The following is an 11,641-nucleotide window of genomic DNA, read 5'->3' as shown; positions in this document are numbered from 1 at the left end:
TCTTTCTCTCTAGAACTTGAAATTCTTTAAATTTACTCTCATAACTTGCAAATATATTTTATATTTTTTGCTTCAAGCAAAAAATCTGAATCAAAATTTTATTATATAAAGTTGATGATATTTGTGTAGTTTTCTCTCCAAAGAGTCCACCCAAATGAAAAATAATTTAGGAAATTTTTTGTTAACTCAAAATAAGGGCTAAAAACTAATTATTAATAATATTAGTTTCATTCTAAAATTAATTACAATTATTGATTTCTTGAAATTGTACACGATAAATGATTATATATCAATTAGGTATAATTATAATTAGTTTTTTTACTTCCCAAAAGTATTTTTTGAACATTAAATTTACTATTCTAGATCATACTTTCCAAAATCTTATTGCATAAAGTTAACATTTGTGTATTTTCTCTAAAAAAAATTCGCTCAAATGGAAAATAATTCAAGAATTTTTTGTTGACTTAAAAAAAGGGTTAAAAATTGATTATTAATCTTATTATATAAAATTAATATTTATATAGTTTTCCCTCCAAAAAAAAGCTGCCCAAATAGGTAATAATTCAAGAAATTTTTGTTGACTCAAAATAAGAGTTAAAAACTAATTATTAATAATATTAATTTCATTTTAAAATTAATTACAAATGGTTCATTGAAATTATACATAATAACTAATTATGTATCAATCAGGTATAAATATAAATAGTTTTATACTAAGTACTTTTCAAATATAAAATTTACTATTTCAAAAAAATACTTTTTAAAAGTATAAAAAAATATTTTTGAGAAATATTTTTCAGAATATTAAATTCACTGTTTCAGAAAGCATTTATCAGATTCAAGAGTATGTTTCTTCATACTTTTGGAAGGAAGGTCTATGAAGTCCAAATATTAGATAAAGAGATATAAAATTAAAGGATAATTTAGAGAAAAAAAGAGTAAATGAGATATATTATTAATGGTGAGAGGTGTATTCTACAAAAAGCGTAAAGATTTGGCCAATTTGACTCAACTCGACGGATAAAACATATGAATTATGTTCCTGAGTTAGGACACACACTTCAATTATCTTGGTCGTCTCGGGTCAGGTGTAGGGTTACGGTCTTCTCGTTCTTGTCCGGGTGGTCCGATGTGAGGGGGGGTGTGCCTGCAAAGACACTCCAACGCTCAAGTAAGTGTTCGGCGTAATAAATGCGGTAGTTGAAAGTTAATTACATACCTCGTTGGGGCTCTATTTATAGACGCTGGTGTTGGGTCGTGATTAAGGATTGGGCCCCGGAAAATTAGGAGGCTAATCCAATGTATTACGCTAATTAAACTCTATAATCGGTCTGGCAAAGGCACAGAGATTGACCGACCAACCCGACACGTTTCACTCGCTTATAAGTGGTCGGTGGGCTAGGGTGATCGGCGTAATTATTAAGGGGTCGGGTCCTCGGCCTAATCACTCGCGGGCTCGGGTATTCGGCCTACTCGTTCATGGGCTCGGGTATTCGGCCTAATCGGCCACCATACGGTATAAATTAAAATTAGGCTTAAAAGATATCAAATTTATCTGGCCAGGTGTTTTTTCCTTTTAAATTACATATAAAATTATTTACAGCCAAGCCAGAGAAAACAGAGCCCATATAATAGTGAGGCTGGGCTAGACCGTTTCTCGTATTTAGCCCGCAGGGCTGACCAGTTTTTGATAGCTATGATCAAAATCAAAACATTGACAAGAATACAAGTAATTAATAATTTATTTATTAGTATTTTTTTTATTAAAGAACAAAGTATTTGGTACTTAAAAATTGATTATAGTGATAGTGCATGTGAGTAAAATGAATTATTTTCTTTTAGTGAATGAAACTATCTTGTGAATAGTAAAATTTAAAAATAATACAAATCCTTTAATTTTGAGAAAAGGTTTAGATTGAAAGATGGATTCAAAACTATATTTTTAAGGTGTTAACAAGCAGATTCACTGATTTCATTATACTACGCGCTGATTGACAAAAGTAAAAGACTTATTATTAAACCAACTGTTTCTACAAAAGCCCCACATGATTTATATTGAGTTGTGATACAAGATGATATTTGGCTAATTACATTATGACATAGCGGGTTGTGGGCATGTTCATATACGCTAACAAGGAAAATTTATATTCTATATTAGAATGTTCAAACTGTCGTCAACTACAGTCTACAGTGTTTTAACTACTCCATACCAGTGATGAAAACCAAGAAGTTCCCGTCTGAGTCAATAGCAATGGCATTCCCAGGTCGACATCTCCTCCAGAAATCAAACCCAGAAGAATGATTGCTACCATCCATGTATGTGAAACTTATGCCAAATGGGGACATGAATAATGAATTGATACCAAGCAAATCAAGCGTGGGTTCAGCTGGTAGATTTTGCCAACGAGATACTGAATCAGACATGACTCTGTACAAGTTGATCAAAGACTTGCCCACAAAAACTGCAATTTATCCTTGTTTCCGAAGTGATAGGGGACAAGACAATTCATAATGATATTATGGAGCTGTTGGCCAGGCGTAGGCTTGGAGAAGACTGATAAACCCCTCATCTTCTATTATTCTAACTATATTGTTTGTACTCCTGCCCACAGGTACTTCAAAACCACGCACTTTACTTCTTAGGATATTCGAAAACAAGGCCTTCTGCTACACTTCTTGCTCTTCCATTACCATATAGCTTACTCACAATGATCAATGCTAAAACCGTAACAGTGGCAAGTCCCTCACTAGTGATCAGTTTGCCATCAATGACTACTTTGGCACCATTTATTGCTTGGTCTTTAAGCTTGTCTAAGACAGAGGGATGAGCTGTGGCCCTCTTGTCCTGTGACAGCAAGAGATTTCTAATTTCAGTGAGGCTTTCCTTAAGAATTGGATCAGGAAGCAAGCGAATGATGATAGTTCATAGTAGGGCATCATTTACCTTTAGTAAACCTTGTTTATGTAGAATGGCAAGTGAAGAGCAGACCGCCCCGTATATCCTTCCGGCTGAATTTTGTTCTTTAAGAAGCTTCTTCAGAACTTTAGATTTGCTTAATCTTTGAGCACCAGCAGTTCCTCCCTAAAAATTCACGACAATCTCAGTAACAACAAATTATAGGTGGGACAAAACAAGAACCATCTGATTCTGTAGATAATGACTATCATAAGCTAAATATATTGACACCATAGAGTGCAACAATAAAATCCCTACAATTTGAATGGTCAAAGTAATAGCATTACAGCACAGTGTGACACTCATTTTCACCCCATGCATATATTTGTGTGATATATTTTTGGAAGGGGGAGGGGCGATGGTTAAAGATTGTGATGTTTGGAAGTTTAACAATAGGGATTCATTTGATTTTGAAATCTTTGTAGAGCATATTTTGAATTTCATCAAATTTGGTTGGAATAGAGTGGCCTTTATTTGATTTTAGTTTTAAATGCTTTAAATGATAATTTTATCCTTATTTATTTGCCTTTTGCCTACTTTACCTATTCTAGTACAGGATAAGAAAGTGAGTGTTAAAACAAAATGAATTCCATTCAATTTTAATGTGTTCCAATCATAAATACAAAATTAATTTACAAAGCAATTCAAATCCTATTTTATACAGTAACATCATGAAAAAATGAAGCAACTTATTTATTTTCAGAAATTTATCTTACTGGAAGAATAATCAAATCATGTGCTGACTCTTGAGCATCACTAATTAAGATATCAGCAACAATTTTGGTTCCTTGCGAAGCCAAAACCTCAAGAGATTTTTCAACTGAAGCAACTGTGACATTAGCTTTTGCTCTTCTTAGAATATCTACCATAGTCACTACTTCAATCTCTTCAGAGCCATGCGCAATTGGTATGAGGACCTGGACATCATCATATAAGACTGTATGTGTAAGATCCGTGTTGCAGGTCTTCCCAAATTATACAGATATGATGGTTAAGTTTGTAACTTACACTAGGGGTGTGGTGGTCAACAGACCATTCAACTTTATTGAACTCCTTCTTAGCTGCATTATCATCATCCGTTCTCATCAACTGTTATAAACGAAGATATTTGATTAGGCACAGAACTTAACTGATAAGGCAGCATACATCAAACATGAAAAGATCAATAAAAAGATGTTATATTTTATAAATGTAATCAAAATAAAGCACGTTAATTTAAAAAAAAATAGATTTCAGGCACACTCGTCATTCTTTTCTTTTTCTTTTTTTCCTGCTTATCTCTCTTCCTCTGCTAATATTTGTTTTTAACCTTTTCCGCCCCTAGGTAAACGTGTTAACATGCGATAAACCAAACATATGGGTTTCGTTTTATGTTTGATACATTTTAAAAATTGAATAGAACTAGTGGTACATTTTTGGCTCCACTAAAATAGTTGGAACCAAGGAGAACAAAACACAGTAGAGGTGTTTCATTTTGTTTCATGCTGCTCTAGCCGCACACCAAATACTACCTAGTTAAAATTCCCAGTTCGACTAGTTCAGTATCTAACAGCAGTTGGTTCTTTAACTATTAAACCTGCTAAACGTGTGCTCCTGGTGGATCATTGCAATTTAGGGCCTACAATCTTTACACGTGAATATTTGGCAATACATAACTGAATCCTATAGAATGCTCTCTTCAAGAGATTACTAAATTTGCATTTCCCTTAGATTGTGATTTCATGTATATTAATTCGATATAAGGTACCATTACTTTTCAGCATGGTATCAGTAATCAGCCAGTAAAGAAAGAGAAGAAACCACCACAGATATGCAGAACATAATTTGTCACATAAAGCGAAACAATTTATTCCTTTCTAGCATGAAAGTTGCTAACTAAGACAGTTTACCAACAATTCTGCAACCTCCTTGGCAACAGACTTTCCAAATAGCTGCTCGGCCAACGACAAAGCAAACTGGTAAGTAGTTGCAGGCCCACGGCTGGTTGTGAGCCCTTTGGAAACCTGAATATTTGATTTGACAGCCCAAAAGGTTGGAAGCTTGTCGAAGAATGCAGGGTGACAAGTTATCTTGAAGGGCAAACTAGAAAATATTAGTCTTGACAAAGAAAAACCAAAAACAACAAAAATGAAACTCTAGCTTAAATTGCAGTAGTAATATTACTACTTTTTAAGAGAATTTAACTGAAATACACTAAAAGTGAAAATATCTTAGTAAGTCAGTCAAGCATAAATTGTTATAGATTGTTGACTTTTGTCAAAAAAAAAAAAAATTGTCCATGGACATAATTCACGCAGTATCCCAAAGTTAACAACCAATGCCTAATCTGTTTGTGGGACGTGACTTTTGCTAGTCAAGTATTATTTTAACTCGGACAGGATCAATCCTAGAAGCACCAAACTAACTTCTCGTGCCAAGAACAGGCCTTACAAGTTACAACTACTGGCCAATTTTAAAAATATAGAGTGATTTTAATTAGTTAATAATGAAAAATCTTTATACTGAACATAAAAAATTAACTCTTCTAAATTTCCACATAACTTTGATTATGTTGGGACAAAAAACTCATTTCTTTTTAATGAAAAACACATAGAATAGGACACCATAAAGAAATAGAAAATATGACACAAAGTTATTTAAGGTGGTTTAGCCCCTTATGTCTGCGTTCATGGTATGTTTATTATCTCAAAATGTATTACAAGTTTTATCAAAATCTTCCCTATAAATTTTTTGGCGAAACTTAAAAATCCTTCCTTACAAGTTTTCTCAAAAGATTACAACAACAATTTTGATAGGTATCACAACTGTTACGGCAATTGCAATTATTTTTTTTTTGTTGTCCATGTACATGGTTCTCACAATATTCCAAAGTTGACAATCAAAGATTAACTTGCACTGGCAGGATGTAACTTCCATCAACCAAACATTATATATTAATATGGATTAATAATACCAAGTCTAAGAAACATTGTCAACCAATCACAAACAAATAGACATGTATGTTATATTTATTGATTTTTTGGCTTAAATATAATTTTTGTCCTTTAATTTATCGCTTTTTCACTTTTACACCCGGTAAAGTTTTTTGTCATCATTTCTTCCAAAACCTTTTATCTACAGCAGATTTCCGGTAAGAACATTTTATAAGTTTCAAAAATACTCTACCATCAACTTTTGTTAAAAAAATCTTATGTGAAAAACGAAATATATATTATATTCGATACATTTCATTTCACTATTATCATGTAGATATATTAATTTTAATTTTTTTTAGATAAAGTTTCAAAATGTGTGTCATGTCCTTGCTGTCGTCGATGATGAAGCTAGATCATTGACCTCCCTTCTCAAATGTAGTGTCTCACTTGTTGCTGTTGCAACAATTGCAATAAGTGGTGATAGTCTTAATGGTTTTGAGCCAACCAACATAGTTCTTCTTGATCTTGAAAGAAACGACATTGACAGTGATGCCAACAGAATGGTGGACACTCTTGCAGCGCATGAACTCATGCACAATGGAGGAGTAGCCAAGCATGACGTTGAACTCCTCCATGGTGAGATGACAGTTGATGGAAACCTCATAAAGGAGTGGTCGTTGAAGACAAACATGGCGTCGTTGTCGAGATCATGGATTGTGAGAAGTTGTTCCTCGTCGAGAGATTGGAGTTTGGATAGTGAAGTTTAAGGTTTGTACTATCGGATTTGGATTTGGAAAGGGAAGCGCAATCACAAGGGTGTGAGAGTGAGGTTTTAGGTGTGAACATGAGAATGGTGAAGTAGAATATAAAGAATATAATATGTATTCCGTCGTTTGCCACGTAAGATTTTTGTTAACCGTAATGACTATAAGGACTACTTTTGAGACATTATAAAAGTTCATGGATAAAACAGAAAGGAAATAAAAAACCAAAAGTATAAAAACAGTAAATTATTGGGAAAAAGTTATATTTAAACCTTAATTTTTTTTATTATAATTATCTTAAAAGTGGTAAGAATAATGATTTCTAAATTCTAATACACTCAATGTATAAAATCTTTCTTAGAGTGACATTTCATTATTGCCTATTAAACTCAATAAACATTCATTCTATAATTAAGTCCAAGTTAAGCAAAGCACCTTCTTTTTCTTCAAAAGCCCCCATGGCAAAAGGGTGACAGCCGGAGCAGCACAAATAGCACCATAGAGCCTGTTTTCCTCAGCTTGTTTGCACATGATTTTCCTCAGCACATCGCAATCCCGTAGTCTCGCAGAGCCCGGCATTCCTCCCTATTGCTCATTCTCATTGTTAATACACACCACAAACAACAAAATAAATAAATAATAATAATAATAATAATAATAATAAAATATATATATATATATATATATATAGTAACAGCATCATCAATAGCGGTTTTGGTTAGAGAACTAACGGGTAAAGCGACGAGATCAAAAATCTGATCAGAGCATGCGGAAATGGAGGTATCGGCGACCAATTTGGTGCCTCCGGCGGCTTCAACTTGGAGCTGCGGCTCCACGGAAGCGACGGTGACGTCAGCACCGGCGCGGCGCAGGACGTGGATCATGATAACGGCTTCCATCTCTTCGGTGCCCAAACCGATGGGAACCAGGACCTTCTTCGGAGGGATTGCATTGGGTGCTGTTGGCGGAGAGATGGAGAGTGCGGGTTTCGGAGTGAGCGTTCTCTGCCGCGGAGGTGTTACGGCGGCGAAGGGTGTGCGTGCGGCGGCGGAGGCGGTGACCGGAGAGAGGGCTGTGGGAGGTTGAGGAAGTAGCAGCAACGACATGGATTGGGTTCGACACTTCGACTCTCTTTACTGTCTTCGCTGTATGATTTGGATTAGATTCGGACCAAATTTTCAAATTTTTATTTTAGTAAATTATTAGGGAGTTGCTAAGGTTTCTTCAAAATCTGAGAAATTTTAATACATTTTTTTATGTAAATTTATAAAAAAAAACTAATTTAATTATAAAATAAATAATTTAAATTATATTTATAAAATGAAAAGTAAGATAAAATTATAGAAATTAAAATTATAAAATTTTAATAATATTATAAAATTAAAAAATAAAAAAATTATTAAAATTATAATATAGAAATTCAAAATTTTAAGATAAAAAACAAAATACTTAAAAAATTACTAAAATTAAAATATAGAAATTTAAAAATTTTAAATGGAAAGATAAAAAATATACTTAAAAAAATTATTAAAATTAAACTATTTAAATATATAATAATATTATTACAAATAAAATTAAAATATATAAAATTAAAATAAAATAACTAAATAATTTAAAACTTTAAAGAATAAAATATCATAAATATTATTTAAATAAATTATTAAAAATATAAAATATAAAATATAAATATAAATACAACTGTACCGGTACCTTCCAAGTAATATGGGTACAGTAGAATTTCTCAAATTATTATTACTATTATGTCACTCGTCCTACTCCTAGCTTACATTTTTTCTTTTCCATTGGATAATATCTCCTTTTACTCTAGAAAAGGACGCAAAATTTTTGTAGTCATTTTCTGGATTGGTATCTTTTGGAGATCCCAACCAAACTCACCCTTATAATTATAAATTTATTTTTTTTCCAATTATTTGGGTTCAGCGGGTCATAGGTGAATGTGAGTTGGATGGGTTGAAAACTTAAAATAGCATGGACCCAAATTTAATCCATTACATTTTTTTATTAGAATTTTTAAAATTTTTCAAAATGAAATGGACCATTATTTTAAGAATTATTGGGTTGGAAGTTTTTCTTTTCTTTCACGGTGGTTATTATGACAATAATTTTAAAGAAATATTAATATTTTTGTATGATGAAGGTTCTAAGTAGATTTATGTTGTACTTCGTGGTAAGAATGCAAGTGAAAGAAAGTGAAGGGAATTGGTGAGAAAAGAAAAAAGAAGAGATAAGAAGTAAATAACAGAGAAGATGAAGTTTGTTTGGTTCGAGAGAAGTGATAGGAAATTCAAGGAAATCTTAAATTTTTCATTAGATTATATACCATGGGGTCTCTCGTGACCAATCCAAGGCTCATGGGAAAAATATCAATTCGATATACTCTTCGTACCTTAGTGTTCGAGCATGGAGGATTATGTACCGTTATAGTCTTCCATTGGCCGGTCTAAGGCTCATCGGTAAAATGTTGATCCTATGTATCGTGGTGGGTTTCCCGTGGACCGACTCAAGGCACATTGCAAGATGCTAATCTAACATACTCTTCGTTCCACAATGCTCAAACTTGGAGGGCTTTGTATTGAGGTAGTCTCCTATCAGCCAAGTCCACTGATCAAGATGTCTCTTGGATAAATGACAAATGCTCTATATCAACAAGGCCTGGAATTATACATATAAGAACTCAAATATGAGGGGACTCACTTGCTCACTCAGACAATAAATAAGATCTCACGATCTGTGGGATGAGCAAGATAACGGCCATAAACACCAAGAGTTACAAGTTCATAATAAGGCATGATTTATGGGATCACAGGGAGAGAATGGGATTCATGTTTATAGCATTACACCACTTTATATAGTGATGATTAGGTCTAGCAAGACAGGTTACTTTCATCGAATGTTCTAGGCCAAGACTACTATCAAGTTCTTTTAGCATTGTATCGCCAAGGGTTCTTCGACGGTGCTCTTCAACACCGAAACATTTTGGCACCCACCGTGGGACAGGTGAAAATGCATCCCACGCCTTGGTTGCTTGACGTGAGTAGAGATTCACGATGACAAGTTTATTAATAAGTAATGCGGTAGGAGCCAGTAACGACGACACCAACAATGCCAATGTTGGGGGCACTAGTGGGGCCAAAGATGTTATTCCTACTGCTAACAACAACACTCTAGAAGAAGTCTTGGCTACAATGGAAACCTTGCAATGCGAGAATGAAGAAGCGCATCAATGAGTAGATGAAGCAGAACGACTATATCGTAAAAATCAAGCAAAGATCAATAACAACCCTACATTACAAGAGATAATGGTCGCAGTAGAGACGTTGAGACGAGAAAATGAAGAGGCATGACAGAGAGCAAACAAAGCAAAACACCTATGTTAAGAGGACATGGAGGCGCTTGATAATGATCCAACATTACGAGATTTATGGCTACGGTGGAAACACTAAGGCAAGAGAATGAGGAGGCCTGAGGAGAGTGGAGGAGTCCGAGTGACTACGGTAAGAGGATCAGGAACTCATGTGTCATCTTGATGAGGACCATTAGAGGAGGCTCAAAGAGCATTGTAGGCTCAAATTATAGAATTGCGATAAGGTAATGTAGAAGGAGGGATAGAGCCGCCAAGAGCATTTCAACCTTTCTCCGAAAGTCATAGAAAATGAGGTTGCGTCCGCCTATTTGGCCATCCCGAGGATCATACCATTTGATGAAACCCAAGACCCGGATGAACACCTAATGACTTATTGAGCTCATATGTTGATCAAGGGAGGATTTGATGCCACCTATTGTAAGCTATTCATAGGTATTCTCATAGGTACGACGATAAAGTGGTTCAACCAGTTAGTATATTGATCAATTGGAGCCCGATTTCTTCGTGCTAGCTAACTTTGACAGCAAGTCTGCTTGTGAGTTCTGGTCTCTTAGTACGTGGGAGAGGGAAAAAGTAGAAAATGCCAATGAAATCTCCTTCACCTTCTCTAGGTATCTTGCCAGCTAAGGTTCCTTGGTTTGGAAAGTTCTTGCCACTTGTCCAGTTACCAATTATGAGTTGTTGCATGCCACAAGGGTTTGCACGTTCGTCTCCTGAGCCAAATTCATTCCCACTAGTAAAGTTTCATACTCTACTTGATTGTTGCTAGCTTTGAAATCAAACCTTAGAAATTGTTCGATGACGACTCCATCTGGTCCCTCTAAGATTATTCCTGCTCCATTGCCCTTAAGATTGGAGGAGCCATCCACTAATAGGATCCATGGTCGTTCTTTCACCTTGGTGGTGTCAAGAGAGGTGAGCTCTAAGACAAAATCAACTAGAACTTGGCTTTTGATTACTCCCCTAGCTTCATACCTCAACCCAAATTTTGACAACTCCATCGACTATTTCATCATCCGACCTGCTAATTCTGGCTTATGAAGGACTTGCCTTACTGTTGGTTGGTCCTGACTATTACCTGATAGCTATGGAAATAGTGACAAAACTTCCTAGCAGTGGATATTATAGCAAGTGCTACCTTTCTCAATTTTGTTGTATTTGACCTTTACACCTTAAAAAACCTTGTTGACGAAGTAAATAGGTCTTTGTTTACCATTCTCTTGAACAAGGACACATATAGTAATAAAGGGAGACCTGTCACTAGCTTTGATAGAATAGGGGGTTCCCTAAGCATTCTTTCAATAGGCAAAACATTTCTTCACACTCTTTCGACCAGGTGAATATTTCCCTCTTCTTTAGACAATGAAAGAGAGGGAGGGCTTTATCAACAACTTTTGAGAGGAAGCACGATAGTGAAATGATTTTCCCTGTAGTGATTAAGCAAGAGGTGGAAAAATTGTTATCCATGGGACACGTTAGGGGAATCCAATACCCGGTGTGGCTCGCAAATGTAGTGATGGTAAAAAAGTTCAATGTCAAATGGAGGATGTGTGTTGACTTCATAGACTTGAACAAGGCTTGCCCCAAGGACTTATATCCCCTTTCCAAACATCGATTTTTT

General features: G+C 34.8%; 1 protein-coding gene across 2 annotated transcripts; it reads right to left on the bottom strand.

Moving 5' to 3' along the window:
* Positions 1 to 1,991: 1,991 nt before the first annotated feature.
* On the bottom strand, positions 1,992 to 7,811 carry DJ1C (Class I glutamine amidotransferase-like superfamily protein). 2 transcript variants are annotated; one of them, XM_083071123.1, is made up of 7 exons: positions 7,367 to 7,811; positions 7,071 to 7,220; positions 4,846 to 5,025; positions 3,965 to 4,045; positions 3,673 to 3,873; positions 2,945 to 3,082; positions 1,992 to 2,845 (listed from the first exon to the last, which is right to left on the bottom strand). In XM_083071123.1, exons 1-7 carry the CDS (start codon positions 7,739 to 7,741, stop codon positions 2,633 to 2,635), a joined length of 1,338 nt encoding a protein of 445 aa, XP_082927249.1. In that variant the 5' UTR covers positions 7,742 to 7,811; the 3' UTR covers positions 1,992 to 2,632. The 2 variants fall into 2 exon arrangements, with proteins under 2 accessions (XP_082927249.1, XP_082927250.1); XM_083071124.1 differs by lacking the exon at positions 4,846 to 5,025 and having other exon boundaries at positions 7,367 to 7,809.
* Positions 7,812 to 11,641: the final 3,830 nt, after the last annotated feature.

Source organism: Cajanus cajan, chromosome 3 (assembly GCF_000230855.2).
Source record: "Cajanus cajan strain Asha chromosome 3, NIPB_CcT2T_4, whole genome shotgun sequence".
NCBI lineage: Eukaryota > Viridiplantae > Streptophyta > Magnoliopsida > Fabales > Fabaceae > Cajanus > Cajanus cajan.
Note: the sequence above shows the minus strand (reverse complement) of the source record. Positions and strands in the feature narration are given on the sequence as shown.